General features: G+C 46.7%; 1 protein-coding gene and 1 long non-coding RNA gene across 8 annotated transcripts in view; one reads left to right on the forward strand and one right to left on the reverse strand.

Moving 5' to 3' along the window:
- The window catches only part of LOC146830547 (E3 ubiquitin-protein ligase RNF31-like), a 325,057-nt gene that overhangs the window by 113,678 nt on the left and 183,461 nt on the right, over positions 1-27,918 (reverse strand). For 6 of the 7 annotated variants that reach the window (XM_085604763.1, XM_085604765.1, XM_085604768.1 and 3 more), the window contains 3 exons: positions 16,795-16,854; positions 15,751-15,844; positions 14,897-15,062 (listed from right to left, as the gene is read on the reverse strand). In XM_085604763.1, the coding sequence (XP_085460889.1) occupies positions 14,897-15,062; positions 15,751-15,844; positions 16,795-16,854 (320 nt within the window). The remainder of the gene's footprint in view (positions 1-14,896; positions 15,063-15,750; positions 15,845-16,794; positions 16,855-27,918) is intronic. The other variant, XM_085604766.1, reaches the window with a different exon arrangement.
- The window catches only part of LOC146830548 (uncharacterized), a 126,839-nt gene that overhangs the window by 37,434 nt on the left and 61,487 nt on the right, over positions 1-27,918 (forward strand). The window lies entirely within an intron of this gene.

Raw genomic sequence — 27,918 nt, forward strand, 5'->3', positions numbered from 1 at the left:
TTTGACAAGGGTAACCGTTGCCTACTGTCCTGCTGTGTGGATATTTATTTTTCTATGCAGCGCAGGAGAAAAGAAGTTTATTCCTATTCCCCTTTCCTGACCCCTGCAGCTGCTTATCCCATCAGGCAGTGACACAAAGTTTGACTAATGGAGTAGGTAAGAGAATGTGTCACTATTTGTTTTTCTTTTTTAAATCCGCGCAGGCCCAGCAGGACACATACTTCGTGTGTGCTTCATTTAAACAGTTTTTATCATTATCATGGCCGATGCAGGACACAATAAGACGATACAGAATGCCCAGATAACGCTGGTGATTAATGATCCGCTGGAGAGCAATCATTTGTCTGTTAGTAGTTTTTAAATGCAGATGAACTGTATTTTATGTGGAAGCTCGGTGGGTTTCTGCCTTTGTCACAGAGATCCTTGTGCTACCTGCAGTTCAGAAGTTACAATCCTAAAATAGGACAGTGACCAATGAACTGTCACCAAAGAGCTGCATAGAAACATGAGTGGTATAGTTAGAACTTCTCTTTTTTTGTTTTTTGATATAGTTAGAACTTCCCCAGTCTTCCATTATTCTAATGCTGCTAAAATGAATATGTTTGGGCAGATATACATTTTTATCAGTAAAGCTGACCCCCGTGAGGGAGTCTGAGGAGGAGGTCAAGAGGGGAAGGGGCTACAGAGAGAGGAGGGGCACTGCTGGAGGGTGGCAATGAGGGAATCCGAGGAGGAGGTAGTGGGAGGGGCTATGGAGCGATGAAGAGCATTGTTGGAGGGTAACAATGAGGGAATCCGAGGAGGAGGTCATGGAGTGGAGTGGGGAGCTAGGGAGAGATGAGGGGCACTGCTGGAGGTTGGCAGTGAGGGTGTCTGCGGACGAGGTCATGAGGGGGATGGGCTACAGAGAGATGAGGGGCACTAGTGGAGGGTGGCAGTGAGGGAATCCGAGGAGGAGGTCAATGGGGGGGGGGGGGCATGGAGGGATGAGGGGCACTATTGGAAGGTGTTATGTTATGTTATGTTAATGAGGTTTGTAAAGCGCACTGTTACCGTTAGGTGTCCTGGCGCTGAAATGCATTGCCTACTGGTTAAGAGAGTGAGATGGTGAGTGAAGGGAGCTACTAGCAGAAAAGCCAGGTCTTAAGACCCCTCCTAAAGTCCAGGAGGTCAGGAGTCTCCTTCAGCTGCAAGGGGAGATTGTTCCACAGTTTAGAGGCACAATAAAAGAAACTCCTGCCTCCCCAACTGGCTGTTTTGACACGTTGAACTTGTACCTGCCTAGCTGAGATTGAACGGAGTGCCCTGGAAGGGGTATACCAGAGTAGATGTTTCCTCATAAACTCTGGCCCGCATCCCACCAGGGTTTTAAAAACAATGCAAAGGGCCTTGAATTCAATCCGTTGTCGCATGGGCAGCCAATGACGGTCCCTAAGTCCCCTTCTTATGGATGCAAACTTAGGGATACCCAGAAGAAGTCTGGCAGCAGCATTTTGAACTGTCTGTAATCAATTAAGCTGCCTTTTATGGATATTTATGTACAGAGCATTGCAATAGTCTAGGCGGGACATAACCAGTGCTGTGACTACTGTTCTGAGGCAGTCGTCAGGGAGAAAACGTTTGATTTTCCTCATAATCCTGAGTATAAGAAAGCAGGATGAGACCACCTTGCTAATTTGATCACCAAAGGACAGTCTGGAGTCTATCACAACTCCCAGATTTTTTGCTTTTTCCGTGGGAATTGGAAGTGAACTTAGGGATTGAGGCCACCAACTAGGTGACCAAAGATTTGAGGGTTTGCCTAGAATGACCACCTCGGTTTTTCCAGCATTAAGCTTCAGACAGTTGGCTGTCATCCAACTGGCAATGGATTGCATACAATTGTAACAATCCCGGCCGGCCTCATCCTCTTTGCCTTTTTGAATGGACTTCACTATTTGGGTGTCGTCGGCATAAGAGGTAGGTTGGAAGCCGAAAGAGCGGATGATAGCTGCCAAAGGAGACACGTACACATTAAAAAGTGTGGGACTAAGCGCCGAGCCCTGGGGAACCCCACAGGGCAAGGAGAAAGGTTTAGAGCAGTCTGTACCAATATCTACAGTTTGATGTCTATCGGAGAGAAACGATTTTAAAAGAGCGAGAGCCTTGCCAGTGACCCCTTTCCTGTTTAATCGGTCGATCAACACCTCATGGTGTACCATGTCGAAAGCCGCCGACAGGTCCAACATGATCAAGATAGCCGAACCACCTTGGTCCAATGTTTCTCTCATTTCTTCCGTAGACTTGATTAGCGCGAGCTCCGTACTATGTTCGGTGCGGAAACCAAACTGAGTGGAATCAAGAAGTTCATTATTTTTAATGAACTCACTCAGCTGGCTGTTCATCTCTCTTTCAATTAACTTGGCTGGTAATGGGAGTCGAGAGATGGGCCTGTAATTATTTGGTACTTTGGGGTCCAAGTTTGCCTTTTTGAGAAGGGGAAGGATGGAGGCTTTTTTCCAAATTTTAGGGAACATTGCACGCTTAAAGATGTTATTAAAAACAGAGGTAAGGGCAGCACCAATGTTATTCAATACCATTTTGGCTATATGTGCAGGACAGGGGTCTAGGGGAGAGCCGGATTTGATTATCTGCAGGTGCTTTATAGTGTCACTGACACTCATATTCTCAAAATGGTTCATCAAAGGTGGTGTCTCTTTACCAGCAGGATAGTCACCGGTATCTTTTATTGACTCTTCTGCCTGTGAGATACTAAAAGAGGAAAAGATAGAGTCCACTTTATCCTGAAAGGTAGAGGCCAGAAGTTCACAAAATTCCGGGTCGCCATTGGATTTGGCTGAAACTGGGGTAGTAAGTTTTAGAACTGTACTAAATAATTCTTTTATGGAAGATTTTGCATTATTAATCTGTTCCCCATAGAACAGTTTTTTAGCTTCCATGAGCAGCTTTTTGTAGCTGAGAAGGCAGTCTCTGTACATTTTTTTAGAGAGTGGTAGATAGTCTTTTCTCCACATACGTTCAAGATGTTTACATTCTATTTTTTTAAGTTTAAGACTCTCATTGTACCAAGGAGCAGAAGGTGTTGATCTCCTAGATGTACAAACTTTGATAGGGACCGCCTTATTACAGGCCGAGTCTAGCCACTTAGTATACAGCACAGCAGCTTTATCAGTGGAGGGCGGCCAGACATTCAGAGTAGACTCCAAGTGGTTTTCGAAGCTCTCGATGTTAATATTTTTCCAAGCCCTGATATTGACTTTGGGTAGAGATACACTAGCTGGCTTAGGGGGCTCCGTAGTTGGAATCTCAAACAGTATGGCTGCATGGTCCGACCAAGAGATAGGAAGTACCGTGCAGATCTTAATGTGAGGATTATTGGAGAAGATACCATCCAGAGTGTGGCCGGCCTTTTGTGTGGGGACTGAGACTAATTGAATGAGGTCCCCCCCACCAAAAATCTCCTGAAGCTTGATATTATCTGCATCCTGCTCATCCTCCAAGAGAAAGTTAAAATCTCCTAGAATGGTAAAAGAATTTACACATAGTCCTTCTTCAAGGAACCGTCCTGCAGACTCGAAGAACGCACCACTTGTACCGGGTGGACGATATAGGAGAGTAGCATGAAAGGTATCATGGGGAGAGATATTAACGTCCACTGCCAATGCTTCACATGCCATGTTTAGTACTGGACAGAAGGAGGGTTTTAGGGAATTATGATAGATTATTGCCAATCCTCCCCCTTCCTGCCCAGTCTATCTAATGTGTAGCATAGGTAGCCTGGAGGTAGCGCTTTAACCAGGTCAGGGCCAGACGCTTCGTCTGACCAAGATTCCGTAATAAAGGCCATTTTAATGCAATGCTGCTCGATTAGTAATGCACATTCATCACTATGTTTGATAAGTGACCTGGCATTTAGAAGCAGAGCTTTAATGGGTAGCGAAGCTTTCTTTCCACTGAGCCCGGGTTTACTTCTATTTGCTTCTTCAACGGAATGAAGAGGGAGAAAATCAGCACACCTTGCACAAGGAGCCCGAGCTCCCTTTAAGAGTGTTTCATGGTGTATTCTCGAACAACACATGGTGCCTTTCTTAGGATTTAACCGAAGGAGAGCCTCTCTAGAGAATCTTATTGAACCTGTAGTGGTAGAACCAGGGGGACATGCCCTAAGCCCGGACCGAGCGCGGACGGGCGCAGACGGGCTTGCCTTAGGCGCGCCTTTGGCGCGGTCGCGTCAGCGCGAAAGATATAGGCCACAGTGCTTTAACAACTAGACTGCCAACCTCGCTGCCTCGACCAAGTATGACTTCCGCTTTTACCGCGGAGCGAAGGCGAGTCACGAGGTTGGAGCTAAGGGTCAGATGTCAATTGCAATGTGGTCGCGACTAAAGGCGAGTAGAATATGGCAGCTAAAACTTCAGTATTGAATAAAACGATGTGCAAATCAGCAGATTAAAATTCATAGAAGAACAATGTGCAAATCAGCAATTTCCCCACTCGTAGGTTGTCCTACCTGTCAGGCATTCAAACACAGCTCTGACCAGGAAGGCAAGGCAGTAAAGGTTATTGGTGTGGCGCCCAAAAAGACTTTCGCATCAGCGCTGAAGCCAGCCTTGTTATGGCCTTTCGGTTTTTGTTTATTTAATTAGCAGTCGGGTCATAAGGGCCACTGTGGAACATACTTTAAAGCGCGTGCTAATTATATGTACTGCTATACTCAATGTTTTAAGTTTGAAGGTGATTTTACTAATGTTTTTACCGGGAAAAATGAAAGTGGAGCCCGATGGTGCCCGATATGGGAATGGGGCCAAGGTCAGCTGTGAGATAAGGTGCACTGGAGAGGAGTAGTGGATAATCAAGCCTGGAAGGGAGTGCGATGCAGAGTACGGGGTCAGGTGGAGGCAGTAATGAAGAGGGATTCTCACTGAAGGCTCACAGAAAGGGAGCCCGAGAAGTGTCACTTGCCTGATACTCCCACCTCAGAAGCCTCCTCTTCCCATCAAAGGGACAATACATGGAAAAAACACTTTTTGAGAGTGATAACATTGAGAAAGAGACTTGGAAAAGAGTGCGTTTTACTGGGCCTTGTAAGACTAAGAAGAGATAAAGGAGGGCCCTGAAGCAGGCCTGCCCAGACATATATGTGACAAATCGAGCCTACAGCGGCTCACCCAAATGCACCCTTGGCCCACCCAAATAAAAATTCCTTGAGCCAGGCCTGCTTTAACCCATAACACATGCGTCTGACAAAGCTTGGCAGGCATGTTTAACTCTAGTAGGCACTGGCATAGAAGCGAGGAACAATGTTGTGGGCCAGCTCAAGGCACATGTGCGCACGCTTGTGACAACAGTGGTCTGTCTGTTTTGGACCAGTTGGGTGCACGAGCCCCTGTTCCCAGAGCGCCTCCATGTGCTCGCGGTTGTGCTCACCCGCTAGAGCCCTGTCATCCTGCGAGCGCGGTCTCGTGACACTTGTAACAAGTAGTACTGCCAGCATTCGCAACAATGCTGGTTATATCGACCTCGAAGGATGAAGGGCCGTAGCAGCAACTATGTGCATTTGTCCTCTGAGCAATCCCTATCAGAAATGTTCGGGCGCTTACTTGATTGGTGAATAAATCCTTTCAAACGTATTGTTTGTAAAAGCATCCAGCCTGGTATGTGTGCCCACGAGGGTTGTATTAACCACACCCATCAAATGGCGCCTTCGCCCTAATACAGCGTCTAACACTGCACATTGATTACCCTCTGCTGTTTACTCCCAGCCGATACAATTTTAGAAAAGGACTTGTGTGTATATGGCTGCACAAGATGTCTGTGTGATTACACCTGTTCAGTTCAGTTCAGTTCTAACAGCTTTATTCGATTTTAAAATCAAAACCATAAAAGCACACTTTTAAAACATTCCATTGATAAATACATCAAAATTAAGAAATAATTCAGCTTTAAATAACAATATAAGAATTACAATAGGAGGCTTAGTTCATTAAGTTCCTAAATCTAATAATGGTTTTAAGAAACTTTGTCACCGAGAACATGAGGAAATCATCATCAAGCATTTGTAATCTTAACAGTGCCACTCTGCATTGTCTCAAGCCAAACTCTCTTAAAACAGGAGTTAAAATTCCTTTCCTAGATCCTGAGTAAAATTTACAAAAGAAAATACAATGAAGGGAGGATTGAATGGAAACCAGATCACATGGGTAGGGAATTAATTCTTTAGACCAACAATTCATCTCCGGGAAGTTAACTAGTCTAAAAAAGATATCCATCCTGAAACGAGTTAATAACATGCGGGAATAGCAGCAGGGCTCTTGCAGCAAGTATGGCTGAATACCTTGGTTTTGTATGAGTAAACAGTTAGCCGTAACAGTGCTCTTACGTTTCTCTATCTGCCACCGTTTGTCTTCAAGGTGATGCAAACATAATTCCTTGAGCTTCTTTCTTGACATCCCTGCCATGCTATCCGGTGCATCAAAATATTCCTGGTGACCCACTTCCACCAAAAAGATTATATCCCTATTCAAACTTGCTTCATTAGAGGACCAAACTTTATGCCACAATAAAATAGGGTCAACTTTAATAAGGTCCATAATATAAGGTAGGCCTAGCTCTTGATGGCATACAAAGGTAGAAGTAGACCCAGGCACTGCCAGGAGATAGCGAAGAAAGGCGTTCTCACAGGGCTGTATACTGTAATTTTTTGCTATCCCCCAGATCCCTGCACCATATAACACCGTGCTCACGCATTTAGATTTGTAAATGTCCACTAGGACGGGTACTGGGCGACCTCCCACCTTATTAGCAACATTTTTAACTGCCCCAATTGCTCGTGAGAACACTAGCTTTCTTGTTTCACCTGCTATATTCCAAGAACCCTTTTTTTCAAAATTGATACCCAAGTAGGAGAAAGTATTTACCGTATCAATTTTTAAATTAGATAGGAAGGTTTTACAGGTGATATTCTTCTTTTTGGTGCAACACATGTTAAAAGTCTTACTTATATTAATCTTTAAGCCCCTGTTGCCCATGTAATCTGAAAAGTTTTTAAGTGACCTCTGAAGGCCCACTTGTGTCCGTGCCATGATCACTGCATCATCTGCATATAAAAGAATGGGGATAAAGTAATTACCAATTTTGGGATAATCTTGCTTGTCTTCCAAGAGGTGAGAGGCTACCGAGTTTATATATAAATTAAACAAGAATGGAGCTAATATGCAGCCTTGTCTCACACCCTTCCCTATCGCAAACTTGGAAGTGCACTCCCCATTATCCCCAAAGCGGACCCTGGCACCTGCCCCTCGATATAGTTCCCTGATAAAAATTAGGAGGTTTGGGTCTACTCCCATATCCTGCATTATTGACCAAAGTTTGTTGTGATTGAGGCAATCAAAGGCTGAGCTTAGATCTACGAAAGTGAGAAATAAGCTTTCATTTTTGGCCTCAACATATTTGGCTACTAAAAGAGCTAAGTTCAAACCTTGCTCTATTGTTCCCAAACCTTCTCTAAAACCGTATTGAAACTGGGAGAGAATACCGTTATCTACAGCCCATAGTTGCAATTTGTTGAGTATAACTCTCCCGGCAATCTTCATGAGGGAATCCAATAAAGATATCGGTCTATAGCACTTCGGCTCATTTCGATCGCCTTTTTTAAAAATAGGAACCACAATTGCTTCCTGCCAAGAGAAATGAAATCCTACTTTAGTTAAGCTATTTAGAACATTTGTTAAAAGCGGGGCCCACAGGGCAGTATTAGCCTTAAAAATATCGACGGGAATTCCATCAGGGCCCGGGGCCTTTCCTGCCACACTCTTATCAGTGGCTACCAACACATCTTCCAAAAGGAAGTCAACATTAATTGGGTATGGCGCAGTATCTTGACCTGGTAAATTAAGCCCCCTCTCTGAGCTTTCCTCATTTTCAGCTTGATAGAGCTCCCCGAAATAGGAGACCCATGACTCTTCCGTAATTGCTACCTCAATTGTATCTGTTGCATTATCATTAAAAAAGGGAGCATTTACAGCTCTCCAGAAAGCAATATTATCTTTTGTCTGAGAGGCTTCCCGCAAGGTCTGCCATGCTTCCTCTTTTATCTGTTTTTTCCTATTTATTAATGCACATTGGTATGCAGATCTAGCAAGTCTAACTTCGGCCTTATCCCTGGGATCACATTTTAACTGAGTCATTAGGCAAGCATGAGTCTTACTGCATTCCCTATTAAACCACCTCTTTAGCCTGGCCTCCCTTGGTTTCTGAGGTTTTAGAAGTAAGTTACGTACTTCTTCTGAAATACTATGGAAAGCGTCGTGAACATTAGTAAAATCGTCGTACTCGGTAAGACAAATATCAAATTCCCTCTTTTTGGACTGAATTAGTTTTCTAAAAAAAAGCCACTGGTTCCACTTTATCCCATTTTAGAGTGTTACCATTCTTTCTAGCAAGTCTCAGCCTATAATTATATAGGTTTTGGGCCACAGTGTTAGCCTTTCTATTACCCTCCAGGATGGAAATGGACATGCTAATTGGCAAATGATCACTCATTGCTATCTCACATATTTCAAATGAGCGAATATGACTGGAATACCGTTTAGATATTAGCATAAAATCAATAACTGATTTACAGCCCCTTCCTATAAATGTGGCATTGAAGGGGACTGAGGGGGAGCAGAGTTCGTTAACGAACCCCATATCAAAACAAAATATTAGGTCATTTAGAAGATTACCCAAGGGTGTATGGGAAAAGTGTGCTGTAGGGACGTCTAAACCTTCGCCCAACCCACAAATATTGAGATTGCTATGTGGGCATAAATAAGAATTGAAGTCACCCATCCAGATCACACAAGTATCAGATGCTTGCTTTCCTTCGATATTAATAAGAATCTTCTGTAATTCGAAGTCCGTTCGTCTTTTGGGATATTGTTATAAAAATTTATCAGAATTATATTTGGTTTGCCCCCGTACGTAATTGTCAGAATCTGGAAAAAATCCGAGACAGGGGCAAAAGAAATATTTGTTTCTTTCATACGATTGGATACGTAAGTGCAAAGACCTCCTTTATTTCTCCCCCTTGATGTACTGATTGCCGGCGTATGGAAAGTACGGTAGCCATTCATGTGAATGGGATCTACTGTCCAGCATTCCTGTAAACCAATAATCGAGAACTGTTGTAAGAAAGATATACAATTTAAGTCCCCCAGCCTGGCAGACAGCCCTGCAACATTCCAGGTAAGGAGTCTCAAGTTGGAGACTCTGTCATTATCTTTGAGTGAACTCACATTTGGAAATTGGGGCAAGACCTCGATGACAGGGGCTCCTCTTGGTTTTTCAGTCAATGGAAGGTAGTTACTTAGCTCCCCATCATCACTGATAGGAAGGACATTTGCAAGTTTATCCTTAGATTCAGTCTTCAAGTGAGCTGCCAAAAAGCCAGAGGATACATTATATTCACTAGCTTGCTTGGTCCTAACATCAGATGTCATGTCCCGAGTGGATTCAAGGTCAATGAATTTTGGGCACAGTCAGTCAACCATGTCAAGACCATTATATCTGTTCTTTGTCGGGAAAGCCTCTAACCAGCCGTAGTCTGCTGGGGTCAGCCTGCATCTCTGGGTGTCAGTAGCTATTTTGCCCCTCCCAGCCTTTTCCCATATACTATTATTTGGTTGGTAGAGATTAAAGCCGTAAAAATAACCAAGGGGAAGTGGCCAAATTCTTGTATATGGCATAAATGGCCGCTCCTGCTGGATATATTTTACGGTCTGTGTATCTTTGAAATTAACAACGATGCAATCCCCTGATATGTCTTTGTTGCCCTTGCCCACCCAACTGACTCTCCGGACAAACAAAATTTCACTATGTATGTGAGGGGGAAGTGGTCGGTTAGTATTAAGCCAGTGCATTGCTTTATTCTTTAGCTTGTAGCATGTTTCAGTGGCGGTATTTTCCAAGCTAGGAACCCCCGCTAGTACAATGACGTAAGGAGACGATTCTGGCGGTAAATCTAAAATAGGTAGTAAAAGGCCTCTGCTATTCTTATGGGCGGATTTATTTACTATCTCATTAGAATTCTGAGCCATATCACATTTTACATTTTCATTGACATCACTGTGTCTTAAAGATGTATTTACTCTTGTAGGTAGATTTGTAAGGCCATTTGCATCTGAAGTTGTTTTAGTGCATAATATATCCACACTTTTATCCCTATGTGATCCCTTCAAGGGTTCAGAAGTTAGAGCCAAGGGTACGGAAGTTTTCCCCTTGGCTTTAGATGCCTGGTTGCCAGAGGGTGACTGCAGATTAGACGCTGTGGATAGTCCCGACTTTAATATTTGATTAAGTTCAAGATTCGATAGAGCCATTTGTTCAAGTTTCTTAAGACGCTCCTCAATTAGCATAAGTCAGTCCAAAATAGGGCGAGTAGAAAGGGCAAGAAGTTCCTCAATTTTGGAACAAAGTCCCTCGTCCAGATTAAAAACTGGATCTACAGACACTGTGGACAAGGATTGGTCTACAACACTAGGATGATTCTTGGATAACGATTTTACATTTTTTTGGTTCACCAATCTCAGTTTACTGCCTTTCTTTCCACGCTGGGCATTCTTCTGTTTCGATTTGGCTCCCAGGGTTTGTTCTGTGGGAGAAATAGTAACTTCAGTAGCAGTGTATGTTTGTGCCCGAGTAGATACACCTTCTATTTGAGCAATCGTATAGTCTACTTTGGAAGTTTGGTGCCTTAAGGTACTTTTCCCTTCCTTACCTCTCTTATTTTCCGTAGTCAAGTCCATGGACACATCATTACTACCTTCATCAGAGACAATGGATTCATGTAGGGCAAGAGTTTTAGTATTAACCTTAGGTGTAACAGACGATAAAATTTTTCCCAAAGATGAACGTTTATGAGAAACAGGGTCAAGGGAAAGGTGACGCTCTGTAAGATCAATTTCACGTTCAAGAAGGGTAGCAGCTCTTACGATAAAATTGTCCAGCGTGCCTGCCATAGTAGCGCCGACTACAGCACTTCTTTCCCTGCCCATTCCAGCCGCCATTGTTATACAGCAGACCTTGTGCTAAATTTAATTACCCTAATCTTGTTACCTTGATGAACACACATAGAGTGTAGCCCAGCCCAGTCTCTTCAGTCTCGAACGGGCTCAAACGGGCCCGGCCTTGGCCCGGGCTTCGCCCGGCACGTCCCACGCAGCAGTAAACGTCAGTATATATAGTGACGTATAGGGGCAAACAGCAGGAAAGGCGGGGCGGGAAGAGTGACCAGCTGGAGGTGGTGTGGACTGCTGGTCCTCGCAGTCCCACACCGCAGTAATCCGTTGAAAATCAGTCAAAGTTACAGCTGCGAGCGGCACCCATCAAATGGCGCCTTCGCCCTAATACAGCGTCTAACACTGCACATTGATTACCCTCTGCTGTTTACTCCCAGCCGATACAATTTTAGAAAAGGACTCGTGTGTATATGGCTGCACAAGATGTCTGTGTGATTACACCTGTAATTCTGCATACGTCTTTGTGCATGGACATGCTGCATGTTCACGTGTCTGTTTGCAATTATTGGTGTTGCTATCGGCTTACAAGTGGTTTCTTGTGCGTGTTCTTGCGTTGGCGACTCATGTGCATCTTTTTCAAGAGTGTTTACGTGCACGCCGGTACCTGTTAATAATTCTGTCGACGCCTCGGTGAATAAGAGCGTCTTGATATTCAGTCAGTCAAGAAAAACTTGATTTGGTTATCACAACCATAAAGCATAGTACTAAAATGATTAAAAGTCAGTTACAAAGATTTAAAACAGAATTTCATATGAAAATTATTTATACTTTTTTTTGCTATTTATGCATGGTTTCCAACTCATTTATGGCCAAATTCATTTAGTTCATTTAATTCATTTAGTATTATCCACTGTTTGTAAGAGTTTGTCAATCAAGTTAAGAAACTTAGTCCCTCGACAGATTAAAATGGTTGATGTTCCCCCCAGGCAGCAAGTTACAGTTTGTCTACAGGTGCGAATGTTAAGTTCTTTTAAAATTGGTTTTAATAGTTTCCTTCTCGCTTCTTTCAATATAGGGCAGACGCACATAAGGTGACAAAGATTTGTTGTGATATCCACATAAAAGGCAATTTTGCATTTGGGAATTTTCCTTTCCATGTTTGTTGCAAGTCCTTGATTTCGTATTCTCCAAACCGATACAGAATAAAATTATTTTTTAAAACCAGTCGAAAATGTGCCGCTAAATAAGCTTGCGGTTTTGATTTAACATAAGAATTTAGGACTGTCCAAGAGTGTTTGCGTTTTACCAGTAATGTTTTATTTTTGTGAAAGGACAGATTTTTTGCAGCACTGTTACACACTCTATTGAATGCTGCCCTTTCCATCTTACTATCCCATACCTCTTGTAAGTCTAGAGCTGCCAATGCTGATCGTAAGTATTCGCCCCATGAGTACGATTTTTTCAGGACAAACTGAGCCTTCATTTCGGTCCAACATAGGTTGTTCAAAGACCCAGTGTTGTAATCTAGCAAAGAATGTTGCTCAACAGAATGATAGGATGTCGTGGAATGTTGGGGAGGGAGTCGAGGTTGAGTTCAGGAGCCGAGCTGCAGACTGGACCGTTAATGCTGGATCTGGATAACAACTAATAAATCTCTATGTTTATACTTCAGTGTGGAGAAGATTTATTGTTACACCCCGGTTCTGAGGAACAGAGTTTCCACCACAGTTTCACAAAAACAGATTGACGCTGGAATTCCAGATTTTATAGACCGAATTCCAGACGGAGCTGTGCTGGTGATGCACTTTTCGGAAGGTTAAAAACGGATTTGTACACCATTGTCTGAAGTTCGTTTAAAACATTAAATTCCTGGCCATGCCATATTTCCAAACCATATGCGAGTGCAGGAAGTAATTGAGAGGCCATTACTTTCAATAAATGACTGTAAAATGGACAAGTCCGTTATTGTTTCAATTGACTGTAGGCAAAGATTAGTGTTTGGGCCTCTGCACTTATTTCTCTTTTCTGTTCAGTAAAGGACATAACTCGATCCAAATTCATCCCCAGAGACTTATATGTGCAAACTTTCTCTATCTGTTCATTTTTGGCAAACCACATGAATTTTCCTGAACTAGGTCCTACTAATTGCAGAACTTTTGTTTTTTTCTTATTTATCTCTAGCCCTTGCTGATCAAAGTATGTTATCAGGTGGTTTGCAAGCCAATCGGTGTTTGGCTTAGGACCACTATATCGTCCGCGTATTGCAGGTCTCCGTGGTTTGTGTACATCTGCGCCAGGTGCGCTGGGCAGGCAGTATGTGTGCACGCGCCTCTGTTTCTATGGACACAATATGGATGAACGAGTGCGTGCATCTGTGGAAGTGGGACACGTCGACCACATGTATCAATGGCTTCTTTTGGACATGTACTTTTGAAGTCTGCTGTGATGTGTGACACGGACAACATCTCTTTGGGGGGGGGGGGGCGCAGTGTACAGCACACTGGAAGTGCAAAAGTGAGGACGCATGCTCCACAATCAGCCCTTTCTTCGCGATTCATAAAAAATGCACAGCCTGGCTCACGGCAGCCTGTGATTATCTCCGGTCGGTGGCGTGGCATGTGCCCGACCCTCCCGGGTCCACCTCCGCCTGGTGCTGAACATGCAGCAGACTTGAGCGGCACCCCTCCCTCCTCCGCAGGATACTCTCCGCGGTTGCGGAAGGGGCGGGGCTGCAGCGTGAGCTGGGAATAATAGGAGGAGGCGGAGCGTGCTCAGGAGGCAAGCAAAGACATGGATTTACTAGGGAGACATCCACCGTCCACGCCCAGGGAGATGCGCCGGTGGCCCGTTCATGGACGGTGGCTTGGTTCCGGGAGACCTCGGAGGATGCACGGGCGTCCCCTCGGGGAGGAGATGGGTTCCCCTCCCAGGCACGGGTGGCTGTTGTTCATCACCACCCTGAGCGTCCTTGCTCTGCGCCTGGCTGCTCAGCAGATAGACAAGCACAAGATTAGAATAGTTAACGGACTGGTTCCAAAGCTAAACATCCATTTAGTATAAATCCTACAACCTGATTTTCATTGCACAAATCACAACTGGAGGACCTTAAAGTAAGACACACAAGAGAAAAGTAACATTAATACGCGGTAGATGTTAAACACCACATACTCAGGGTATGTGTTTACTGAGATTATTGAAAGAGTTGACCAGCCGTTTCTTGTCAGATTTTCAAGAACTTCTATTAGCCTTATCTAAAAGCTATCAATAAACATGAACATCATAACTTTTCTACTCTCAAGAACGGCGGAAATCACACTCCACGGGTTCCTGCTGCAGATCAACATTCAACTCTGAGCCAGCTTTAACACCTTCAAAGTGCATAAGCCCCTTTGCACTGTTCGCATGTGAACTGGCAAGGCAGTGAATAATGTACATCAGAGTCGCCATGCTTCCTGGGAATCATGCTTCCCTGGAGAGGCTATGGGGAAGAAAGCTCACAGAGGGCACTCCTGTTAGATACCACCCACGCTCATCACTTCCTGTAAGCAAATGTTGGTTCAGAAATGGAGAAGGACCGCAGGACTGCCCATCAAGAAGATGCAACACTCAATAAAAAGTCTGGCCGAGTGTGATTTGTCAGTGTACAATCACATCGGATGAAGATCGGCAGACAGAAAGAACTCTCCTCTCTAATGCTGCCAAAAACCAAGACAATATTATTCTAGACACAGGAAAACTAAAAACAATGACCAAATGTGCCCAGCAACTCTGTTGAACATCTAGATTGAATTCTCCTTTTACTCCAAAAGAGGGAGGTGACTTCAGTGCATGCGGGGAGACTCCTAGGGCTCCAAGGGGAAGGTGTCTGCTGAGGAAGGGAGGACAAAGAAGAACACTACCTCATGCTCGAAAGTCCGGGAGATGCAACCTCTACCCTCTGGTGGCTGGTCCGTGATGGGTGCTTGTGGAACCTTCTATCACATTCAACGCAGAGTGCCAGTTGACAGGTGGGACAATGTATCGAGGTGTCCTGCTCCCCACAGAGCCCACAAGAGCTCAGGGACCCTGTGGAAGAGAAGAGCTTACTAACAGCTTATACCAGCACTCCTACCATTTGTAGCATGCGCTCCACTACTGCCCAATGCGCACGGTTCCTACATCTGTCCCTATGACTTACAACCAGCACTCCAAATACCCCTGCATTTCAATAGAACCAGTGACCATTCCTTACAAAACTTCCAGTGCTCATATTCCATTGCCTAGTTTGCAGCTCCTACACGCCAAATAGCATTCCTACACTATTCACCTACAGCTCCCACACCTAGCAATCCTACAATGTTCCTTACAACCCCCCACAGCCAGCGTTCTACATCATATCTACGTTATAACTCCCAGTCACTGTAACTACATCATTACCAACAGTTTACCCATAACCAGCATTCCACGGTTTTTCGAATAACATTTCCTTCAGCTCCTAGATACCTCTCTGCAATGCTCATACAACCAAGCACTTCACTCCCTTCTGTAACATTCCTACACCACTTCCTACAGCCAGCGCTTCTAAGCCATTCCCAACAGCTCTAATATCATTCTTTGCAGTCTCCTGCAGCTGGTGCCCCTTCACTGTTCCGAACAGCACTCTCAAATCATTCACTAAGGTTCATCTCACTGCCAGGTCTCCTACATTATCCTCTACATGACCTGATATTTGGGAAGGTGCAGTGGGCCAGCAGTGGCATCAGAGGGACTTTACCTGCAGACTGAGGGTTATGTTGATCGCTGGGAATTTGCTGGTCAGCCTGTCTGGATTTATCTCGAGTCTGAAATGGATCCACAGCAGGAGTAGACTAAAGGGCACAGAGAAACAGAGCACGTTTATTATTCAAGAGTCAAGCTACACGCCTTGCCCTCCATGACTTTCTCCCCTTTCGTTAGGGCTCTCCCCTTCCAACTCCATCATTTCTCTCTGCTGCGTCCCCCCTAAACACGGCTCTCTTTTTGGACACAATTCTAAACACCTTTGGATGAGCAGGGATGGGATATTCACTCTGTGGAAAGAATCACAGTTTCAGGTTTACAACCTAGAACAGGTGCAGTCCTTCTAAAGTGGCCACAGAGAGAAATCTGGGATTCAGTTTTTCTGGGGTTTGAGCAAAATCAATTCAGTACAAAGTAGTACTCAATGCCTCCTCCTATTAACGCACACAGGATCAGAGGTCGCAGGTTAACCTGCACATTTTTGTGATTCCCGGAAGTAAATTTCCTCAACCAAGATAATGGCAGGCAGAGCAAAATTAAAGCTTGTTCTTTCTCCACACATGCAAGCACAAAGGTAAACATAATTACATGCCTTTGAAATACTAGAGGACATTTAACTATAGAGTGAAGCACATTCTCGATTCCTGCAGGCAGTTCAAACAATCGCCAATCAATCGGTTCTGTTTAACGACTTTACTTATCTCGTCTGCGTGAAAACTCAGCTTGTTCCGCCCTTCTCAATACCGCTCTATTTGATTCACACACTCTCATTTATTACTCATTATATAGTTCAATATCTCTTTTACTGACAAACTAGACGAGTCCATCTCACCTTCTAGTAACTATTCTTCTTTACCAGCTCCTCCTTTCTCTCACTCCTGTCGCTCTAAGACCTTACATTTGCTATCTTCCTCTAGGTCCTATGTCACTGCTCTCTCCACCCAAACCATCTCCCACTGTCATCCTGTTTCACGACTTCTTTCTTCAATACTCAAGTCCTTGTAGCCTCTCGCATTTGCATTCCCTGGGCCCATTTTACCTCTGAAGAAGAACTCTCATGCAGCAGTTTCCGAAAGATCTCTGGGTGAGGATGTGTGCCCTGAAAAGAGAAAGCAATCATGGGTGCCGAGAATCGAGCTGCACCTTGAAATAGAAAGGAAGCTCCTAGAATAGGACAGCTAAAATAAGAGAGGCATAGGGATGGATGCCACAGCATGCGGCAGATTAAATCCCAACTCCCTATCTGTCCCTGGCTTTTTGGACCTCATTTCCAAGGTTTCGTTTTATGGTTTTACATGTATTCCTGCAGCTTTCTTGCAGCAGCCCTCCTACAAACGCTCAATTATCTTTAGCGACTGCTGAAAGGCGAAGAACATTAATTGCTGCTGAAGTCCAATTTAGTCTTTCCTGCCTGAATTACGACATAACATCAGAGTTTAAACCAGCAGCTTTTTGTTGTGTTAAAAGCAAGTATTAGCGGTTCTTCTTGTAAACAACTTTAAGTAATGTATTGTTTGCTAACATGAATGTACTAGCTGTATCCTGATACATTAACATATGTATGAGTGATAGCCTTTGTGGCCCACCTTGGGTGATGGTTCGAAACGACAGTACAAACCATATTCATAGGTATTGCGTCTTGAACTTCTTACCCTGGTTGTATGTAGGTGACTACTGTCACCAAATGCACTCAATTGGAAGTGTGCATTCCACTTTGCTGTATGTAAGTAAATATTGAATGATTGTCCTCAGGTGAAACCCGCAAAAGAACACTATATAAGTTAATGCATTTAACTGATAAACCGTATCCATTTTGCAGCATTACATGTGTGGTGTAGGTCACCCAGCCATCTTGGTATGTCCATTTATTTCTGAGGTAACTAAATACCCAATCTCTAGGATGTCAGGAGCCAGACCTGGAAGCTGAGAATATGCGATCTAGGGCAGTGATTCCCAAACTATTTAGAACAACGACCCTCTTTTTAGAACGGCTAACTTTCACATCCCATCTACCTTAACGGGCTTGAGCAGTGGTGCTTTTTTCTGTACCTAAAGCATAGTGTTGGAGGGCATTGCCACTTATAGACAGCACATTTTCCATTGATTTGCCCACTCATTTTGCACAGACATCCAGTTTTACTGATAAAACTATCTAGCACACAAATGAGGTGTGGAAATCGGCTTTCTGTGAATATTTATCATTTGTGCATCACCAAGTAAAGTATCTTGGGTCGTTTTGATCCTATTAAAATCTGTTTCCAGCACACTTCAGAATTACAAATTAAATGTGATTAAGTTTTGCTTTCCTAACTGATGAATGCATACAGTTTATATACAGGTATTAGTATTTTGTTTTGTGTTGCCTTTCCTTTCACAATCCCTGTACTCCATCAAGATTGTCACATAATTCAACTTAAAAACTCCTCTCACTTTGCAGTCAAGTAAAGATAAGTAATCATCAAACCCCAAGTTAGAAGTATAACCATCAATTTGTCCGAAGACATAGACTGACTTTTGACCTCTGTCTTTGAAGCACCAGCAAATGTGACTAGATAAACACATAATTTAAAGGCATCTTTATAAATTGCTCTGACTTTCGTGACTTACCAAAAACCGGCTCGTGGCTGTCCCACAGTTTGGGAGACATTGGTTTGCCATGCGACATGTGAGAGCATATAGTAAGCCCGTACATCTCTTGGATTTGAGAGTCTGTAATGTTGGTGAACTGACATTTGTAGGATGCTTCAGAAGGGTTGCCAGGGTGAAGTAGGCTGCTTTCCCCGTAAGAGAGGTGGGATGATTCCTTTGGTGCATATAGACAAGGAGAGGTATTAGTGGTGGTGAAGCAGTTGAGGAGACTGTGGTCGTGGTGGAGGCAGTGGCCTGGGAGGCGGCAGTGGCCGCGGAAGAGGCGGCAGTGGCCGCGGAAGAGGCGGCAGTGGCCATGGAAGAGGCGGCAGTGGCCATGGAAGAGGCGGCAGTGGCCCTGGAGGAGGCGGCAGTGGCCCTGGAGGAGGAGGCAGTGGCCCTGGAGGAGGCGGCAGTGGCCCTGGAGGAGGCGGCAGGGGCCCTGGAGGAGGAGGAAGTGGCCCTGGAGGAGGAGGAAGTGGCCCTGGAGGAGGCAGAGGCAGTGGTCATAGATGAGGAGGTGGAGGTGTTGGTGCAACAGGGAGAGGGCTGGTGCCCTTGTCCTTGCATCTCTTGCGTTTGGGAGCTGAAGGATACTCTAAAGCAATTTTGTCCTTCAAGGTGAGGTTCCGCTTTCATGGCAAAGTCTCTGCTGGCTTTGGAGGCAGCATGATAAAGAGCTTGTCTTTATGAACATGGGTGAAGAGGTGTTGCTACCATGCACCCAACTCCTCCTGCAGCTGTTGGAGAAAGGGATATTTCAACTCCTCAGGAACGTTCGTAAAGGGTTTTTATTTTTGCGCTAAATGCCTTTCCTGAGACAAAGGAGTTCTCAAAGTCGAGGATGGTTTTGGGGCCTGTGAGAAAGTGGCTCTGTATATACGGTTCCCAAATAGGTACAGGGTGTACAGAGTCCACAGTCCCCAGAGGTTTGGCAGAGGCTAAAGTTAGATATAACCTTACTCTCTAAAGTGGTAGCTTGGTTGAGCAGTAAGGCAGTATCCGAAGACAGTGTAAAGCATTTGTTGCACACACTCAGCCAGCAAATGGTCTCACACACTCAATAACTGAACTCTAGGCCAATGATTTATATATAAAAAATATATGCTTGTTTTATTTTAGAACCAACAATAGGTATTAAAATATACTTTCTCAGAATGAGATGCTTTATATAAATACTTTTGTAATATGCAATTGACTTTTGTAGAAAGTTACAATTGGTTGCAATAGGCAACACAATTTTAAACACAATCATGCATTGAGTTCAATGGAAGTTTCAAGTTATTTGCCACAGATTACTTTTAGGATTACTTTTGGAATTCCAGGACTGGATCCTAGATTCAGTCCTGGGCCAGTACTTGGAATCAAGTGATAAAAGTCGACTTAATTACTGTGATGATTTTTAGACAATATTTTGCTATTTTAAAAGTTGACACTTAGAAAATATTTCATAGAAAACAGTCAATGATTCCCTATGGAAGAAAATTCAAGTTGCAGGTATAGTAGGTTCTCGTTACTTTTGTAATCCAGTACTGGGTGCCTAGACTCAGTACTGGGACCTTTATCCAAAACAGGTAAGTAATTACGTTTTCAGATATTATACGATTTTTAAAGAATATTTAAAGTTTGCAGAAATTGACACTTAGAAGAAATTTCACAGAAAAACAGTCAATGATTTCCTATGGAAGAAAATTGGGTTACTGGTAAGTACAGTTGTAAGTATTTTTCAAAAGTCAGTGCTGGGCACCAAGATCCAGCACTCGGAGCTCACCTAAGAGCAGGTGAGTATTTTCGTTTTCGTTACTCGGCTGATTTTTGGGGAATATTTTAAGTTTTGAAGTCCACACTTCGAAGAAATTTCAGGAAAAGCCAGTCAATGTTACCCTATGGAGAAAATTGAGTTATCGGTTTAAAGGTAGGTACTCGACTGGCAGAGTTAAGGTTCTGGGCATAGACTCAGGGGTCTCCCAGGGTCAGGTAGGTACAGTTGGTTCACCCTCAGTTGCACAAGGGTGGCCGGGTGCAGAGAGAGTTAGGCCCAATGTTATCCTATGAGAGGTAGGGGGGCCTTGGTTGGTGGCTGCTGACTAGCAGGCCACGCGGCTGTGGGAGCTTGGCTCCTGGTCACTTACTCAGGGCAAGTGGGGAAGTAGATAGGTGTAGAGGTTGCACTGCCAGGGCCACTCGGGCGGCTGGGTGCAGGGTGCTTTTGAGCCTTCGGGCACTCAACTGATTTCAAAGGGAAATCTCTGGTTTAGAAAAAGACTGCAAGCTCGGGGACGAAGATTCTTCAGGTGCCACCACCACTTCGAGAGGTAAGTTGGGTAGTTGGAGGATAGGTAGGTACCCCGGGATTGGGCACAGGGGGCCGCGGGGCGCCGGGTGCAGGGGTGCCGTTAGGTGTCGGGAACTCTTACCCTCTGTTGATCGCAGTTGGGGGGCACCTTGTTCTGAGGCTGCAGGCTTCTTCAGGAGTGTCGAGGGAGGTCCTTGGGTGCCGGACTCGGGGTCACAGTCGCCGTGGGGTCGTCCTCATGGTCTTTGTTCACTCTGGCACAGGCCAGGCTTGGCTGGTGCACTGTGTGCTGGGTTCGCGGGTCCGGGCTGCTGCCACGGATTAGAAGTAGATTTTGAGTAGAGCCTCTACTTATGGGAGTCCCAGGGGTTTAGAGTCAAAAGGTAGCCAGGTCCTCCGGGGTTTGTGAGGTTGCTGGCCACAAGAGATGCCGGGTTGGAGCAGGTTCGAGGGTCGACAGGCCGGTAGGGCTGGGGACAAAGCAGTTGGTGTCTTCCTCTTCTTAGCAGCTGCAGGGCAGGTCTTCTTTCTTCTAGCTCTTCTTCGGATTTTGGAATCTGGAATCTAGGGAAGGAAGGTTCAGGGTGCCCCAAAATACTAGATTTAGGGGTGTTACAGGTAGGTGAAGGGCAGGGACCAATGGGTCCCTGTCCTGGGGTGGGTACACCCCCTATCCTGCCTCTCTCCTCTGGGAGGGGGGCAGTAGCCTAATCCTGATTGGGCAGGGCTCCCCATCTTCAAGATGGCGAGAGCCCGGGGATGTGCTTCACCTCGCCTCCCCCACCCGAGGGGTGGGGTGGGCAGGCTGACACATCCCCTGTCCTTATTTGGGGATTCCGGCCAAGCTTCCCGCCGGAGTGGGGGGTTGCAGTGGCCTGGGGAAGCTCACAGAGGCGGCATACCTTTGAAGCTTCCCCTGCCCATCCTGGGGGAGGAGATTTAGCACCTCGCCCAGGATGGGCATTGTTCCAGACCCAGGAGAGCAGGGGCTCTCCTACCCAGGGGTCCAGCAACATGTCTGCTGTGTGGCAGCCTAGGCAGCCCCAGAACAGACGTGGATTGTAGGTTAGGTTTCAGGGGGCCTCTCTAAGATGCCCTCTGTGGTGCTTGGTACATTAAATCCCACACTGGCATCAGTGTGGATTTAATGTGCTGAGCAGTTTGATACCAAACTTCTCAGTCTTCAGTGCTGCCATTATGGTGCTGTGGAGTTCGTGTTTGACAAGCTCCCAGCACCATGTACTCTTAAATGGCAGCACTGCACTTACAGTGCCCAGGAATGGACCTGGGTACTGTAGGGGCACAGGGCTCCTGTCTCTGTGCCCACACCACTGGCATAGGGCACCCAGCTAGAGGGGTGGCTGATGTATGCCAAGGCAGTGTAGGTTGTGGGCATGGCACACAGGGATGTGTGTCATGTTGTCTCCCCGTTTTGTCTTGTACCCAGACACTCAGCTTGCCAGGGCAGTGTGTGTGTGTTAGGGTACAGGGCCTCTAAGGGTGGCGCAATGAGTGCTGCAGCCCTTAGAGGCCTTCTCTGGTCACAAGGCCCTGGGTACCTAGGGTACCATTTACCAGGGACTGACATGTGGCCAGGGTTTGCCAATTTGGGATTCTAGGTTTTTAGGGAAGGAACATAGGCCCTGGGCACCTGATTGGCAGGAGTCCAGGGCACACTCAGTCAAAGTACATTCAGCAATTCAGCAAAAAGTGGGGGCATACCATGCAAGAAAGATGACACTTTCTCACAGGGCCCACATGGGGTTCGGTGCTGATGGGGGCTCCAGTGCCAGCACCGAGGAACCCCCCAGCTTCAAAGTGACCCAAAGCTTGTGCAGGATCTTTGGACTCGATGGACAAGCTGGATTTGTGCCCAAAGAAGAGAGCATTGTTGGCTCCAAAGGCTTTGAACACTACCTACCAGGGCCCGAAGGCAGTGCGGGTTCGGCTGTCACATACAGAAAATCTGGTGCAATACTTACCCATGTTAAAAGGTTTGTTTATATCATATAGTTCTGTAGATACACATGCTCTGCAAACTCCTTCCATCTAGTGTTGAGCTTGGACATGTGCATGGTGATTCTCTCTGAAAGAGTTTTTCAAGTTACAAAGTATAGTGACTCCTTCCTAAGCTAGCAATGCACATGGGCATCGACTCGATATTAGACTGTGTTATTTCCGCAATCAGGTTTGGACGTGTACCAACAGGGCAAGGTGTTCACGACTTCCAGCCCTTTCTTCGGACCCAAGCGGTAGTTTCCACTACTGTAGAAACAGAAGAAACTTGAATGAGCAACACATGTGCAGTTTTGTTTTCCAGACGGCGTTCTCCTAAAACCAGGCCTCCTTTCGATGCCTCACTGCCAGGGTTGCGGGCCCTTACGGGAGCTCAGCGCACCTCGCCTCAAAGTCTTAGTCAACAACAATGCACATACATTGATGGAAAGGGTACCTTTCCAGTACTACCCACAATGCCACTCCAAATTCATGTGGATTAATCACCACAAGGTCTGCCTCCAGATTTGGTCTGGTCTGACATTAGTCATGTCAGACAAGAACAAGAAAGCACCACGTGCAAGGCCTGCCTCAGCTTCCGGTAGAAGAAGACCCTTCAGTGCTAACACAAGTAGAGGTAGACACATCGGAAGAAGCAGGAATCGGACGACACCCTCAACATATTAGGGGAGCACAACATCAAAGAAGAGGAAGAAGCCGGCCCCAGTCAGAGGCGCAGTCCCTCCAATCATCACCCAACTCAGAGGAGCCATTCTCCTCCAACTCGAGCGAACATGTAAATGCTCCGAGCGCCATTTGCATTTCTGTAGGTTCTAGAAACATGATGAGTCTTCCTTTGTTCGCCCATTCTGGTACCGTGAACAGTCAACATGGTAGCTATTTGCTGACCTGCCCATAAGTGAGGCATCTGTGGTAATAGTTACCTCAGCGGCTCTAGCTGAGACTGTTTGAAGTCATACCCCTGAAGGTCAAACCTTGGATGGTGGTTGAGGTATGGTAAGCAAGTGTAATCTTTGTTCTGTATTAACGTTTTTCTGGCAGCGCAGAAGGTGTCCCTTCCTCAACATCAGAGACTAAGATGGGCCTTTGTCTTCATAGCAGGCTCCTTTGGTAAACTCGGAGCCAAAAAAAATAGGCGCTTTGGGTGTGGTCTTGGTGCTGCATTCTGAAACGTGTCCAGAGACACACTCCCCCTGACAGCGAATTGTCTTCTTTGTTTTGAAAGCCTTACAGGCCAAACATTTCAATTCCTTATGGTCTTGAGGGAGGCATAGGTTGCAGACCAGATGCTGCCCTCAGTGCTTACTTTGAGCCTGTGATTTCCAGTGCTTGACACTAGCACTTGATTATCAGCACCGGCACTTACAAGACTCCGCCACATGTGGACACAGTCTGTAATTTGAAATGAGCACAACAGGTGGTGGGGTGGGGGGGGGGGGGAGGTTCGTGGCCAACCGCCGAGCAGCATGGCCACTTTCTGAAGCAGCTCCGAACAAGCACGCCCGTTCCGGCATGCATGGGTCCATCAATCCGCAGTGAATAGTGTCAAAACTCAAAGAATCGAACTCCGGAATGCAGTGTGAGTCGATCAAGCCGTGAAACTGCCGATTCCAACTAGTTGCGCCGGTGACTGACTCGCTGACGTACTTCGCTTGCTGAAGCGGGTTCGGCGTGGAGGGAGGGGCGCGCAGGCCCTGATCGCCAGCATCCACTCAGCCCCGTATTGTCGACCCCTGAGAAGGTCGCCGTATCTGCACCCATCCGCTGTGCCGGGGGGACGGGACGATCGACAGCTCCTAAAAGCCGCAGGCGTTGTTTCTTGCCTGCCCAGATGGGGCACGCACAGTGCAAGGACCGGTGGCCGCTCGGGACCCCGGCACCCAGGTGAGGAGGTCTTGCCGTAGCCTGCGCCCTACGGAAGGGCGTACCGCAGCTTTCTCCAGCGCTGGGACTGTCCAGACCCTCTGGTGCCGTTGGTGCCATAGTTGACTGTGTTTGGGACCCCCTGTGTGCACCAGGAACAAGAGCGCCCAGGCCTCGGCCACATTGGAGGCACAGTGGGAAAAAAGTGACCTTGGGGCTCGTGGATGGGCTCAGCTGCCTGCAGCCTTTCTCCTGTGTCTTGACCAACGGCTGGATTACTCTTTGCCTGTCTTTGAGCTGCCTGTGCAGTGGGGGTGGTGTGATCCCTTGGTTTTCCTGGCTTTGGGCCGCCGCTGCCCTGTCGCATTGATGTCCGCTTCTCCAGCACTCGCCAGTACTATTGAGTCAAGTATTGTGGCCCTCATTTTTATCACCTACCAGCTGCATTAAATTGTGGCCTCCCCGTGCGTGGAGAGAGAGGCGCCCAGCGCATCCTGCCTCAGTCTGGTGGACTGTTATTTACCTGGGCGCGGAGTATGGAGGCTGTTTGTGTTCCATACTTGTTGTATTGGACTTGGGGCTTGAGCGCAGAGGGGCATCTTGAACTCCAGCATTCCTTGACCCTGGTCATCCTCCCCTTGATACCGTCGGCATAGTCCCCACCGGACCAAGCTGTCCAGCCGGGGCAAAGGGAGTGGGTCAGCTCCTAGATTCATCACATTGCAGTAAGGAGGGGTGAGCGTGACATTATCGCCGCGGTCGGTGGCTACTGGGGGGCCAGTTACCTGATCGCAATCCAGAGTTTTGCGGTCGGTCTGCCCCATGTTCTCCGGTGCACGGGCCTTCTGACACAGCAACGTTTGGTCTGCTTGTACTAAATACAGCCCTGAGGAAGGGCCCCATCGAGCTGTGCTGCGTAACACAATACTTGCTACCCACCTGCTTGCCCCTTGACTCCCTGCTCGCTCCCCACCTGGTGCAGTCTGGTTATAGCTGTGGTTCGCAACTCCAAGGCCACAGTGCAGGCTAAGCTGGAGAAGTTTGCCTGGGACAAGGGCCCCGGCAGAGTCCAAAAAGGTGGCAATGCTCAGTCGGAGAGTCAATCATCGGAGGAGGGGGCAAAAGAACAGATGCTGCTAGACATCCTCACAGCTATCACCACGGTCTGTACGTCGCTGGAATCCAGGATTGATTACGTATCCTCAGAGGTGTACCTCATCAGAGTGGACATGCGCTCCATGAACACTAGATTGAAAGTTGTGTAAACGAAAGCAAGCTCGTTGGTCACCGACACTTCTGACCCGCAGCGACGGGTGGAAGACCTTCAAACTCCAACTACTAAACTGGAGATGCAGCTGGATGAATACAAAGGGCGCTCTAGGCGCAACAACGTTCGAATACTGGGGGTGCCGGAATAAGCAGAGGAGCCGGCAGTGCACTTATTTCTTGAGGAGCTTGTCACTACTTACTTGAAACTGACAAAGTTGTCCAATGTATTCTCCGTCGAGATGGCACACCCAGTACCAGGGGGCAGACCGACGCCCGGAGCCCACCCCTGCAGCCAATAGTTGCCAGGATTTTCAACTATAGGGACAGAGACATTATCCTGCAGACAGCTCGGGTTGCGCCCCCACTTGAATTCCAGAACAGCACGGTAACTTTCTTTCCCGACTTCACCCTCAAGGTGCAACAACAGCGGAGCAGCTTCTTGGATGTCAAACGTGCGCTCCGGGAGAAAAATATTAAATACGCCATGCTGTTCCCGGCTAAGTTGAGGGTTGAGTCGGAGGGGAAGGCCTGGTTCTTCGCTACCCCTGAGGCGGCGTGGGACTGGTTGGACGGCTGGCGCTTGGTAGGGCGAAAAATCAACCGCACTCAATAGCCTGGCAAGGAACGGTTCGTGAACAGCCCAAGCAGCATGACGCGCTGAGCTCCTCTCCCAAGACTTTCCAATTATGAACTAGGAGTGACTTTAACTAAACTTATTGGCAGCAAATCATTAAGCGCAATTCATACAGCTGACCCTGCCTTTCAAGTTTACACACGCGTGATATTCTCACGCTCGTACTTTCAGCGAATTAATCTGGGTGAACTCGTCTACCCTCAGTTGTTTTCGGAAGCCCTCAACTGCTCTTCCTTACGCTACGAATAATTGCATCAATTCAGCTTGCTCACCCGTTATATGTCCTGATGATGATCTCGAACAGTTGAGATCGAAACGCCGTTGACCCTTTACAACAAAACTCTTCCTATTCTATTGTGACGGAACGAGCAGCGAATACCGTCAGGAGTGCCCCGGGGGCACTGAGCCAACGCGACTGGTGTGGACTCTAGCGACGGCCAGGGGGCGGAGTGCTAGGGAGCACGTAAACCCGGAAGAAGGAACAGCCGGCGTGGTATGCCAAGAAAACGAGGAGTCCCACAGAGACCCACGAGACGGAGAGGAGGAAGTCGAGAAAGCGTCGGGAGAGACGAAAGAGGCCGGTCGGACAAAGGCTCGAGGCAACGACGAGAGGGCCCAGACAAAGACCGGGACGGACCCCGAGGAAGGCGCCACGGACGAGACGGCCGGGACCTTGTCATCGGGTCCCGGTTTCAGGCAAGTGGTGGGAAAGACCGGGCGCTCGCTGATAGGGTGGTGGCAAGCGCAATCCGGCTTCTCTGGTTTATAAAGGGGAGTGGGCAGAACACCGGAACGACAGGGGAATAGAGTACTGCACCTCTCTCTTACGTTTTGCTTCAAAAGCGGGCCCAGCCAAGGCCAGGGACCGTCCTCATTTACCTCCAACGGGATTTCCCCCGGAAGAAAGGGCCCGGGGACGGGAGAGGGAGGGATTCACCCCGAAAGGCAGCTTAGGCACCGCTGGGAGTCTGGGAAAATAAGAAATAGTGAAAAGCCTGCGCGCGTAGGAGTAATAAGGGAAAGCAGGAACCCTGACCGTCTCTTCTTTTTTTACCGAGGGGGACGCCTGGCGGGACAACTTACGGAGGCAGCACCCCAGCAGAGACCGACAACCGTGCGGACCCTACGGAGCTCCAGACATAGGAACTACGACGAAGAGCCAGCCTCAAGCGCGAACAAAGTCCACGATTGTTCATTGTAAACCACCAATAAAAACTTATATACCCAGCACCTCTGCCTCGTCCACTTTGTGGGGCGTGACATCTATAAAGTTGCTTGAGGAGTTTTACACTATTGTTGTCAATGCGATGCCTCTATTTTAAACTTCATCATCACTCTGCACGTCACGCTTCTTTCACTTATTGTGCAAGCACCTGAATTCTATTGTTGTGGAAATAAAGGTTTCACATGAACTGACTTATGTCCTTATGTACATTATTAATGTTTGTGCTCCTTTA

This window comes from Triturus cristatus, chromosome 5_1 (assembly GCF_964204655.1).
Source record: "Triturus cristatus chromosome 5_1, aTriCri1.1, whole genome shotgun sequence".
Lineage (NCBI taxonomy): Eukaryota > Metazoa > Chordata > Amphibia > Caudata > Salamandridae > Triturus > Triturus cristatus.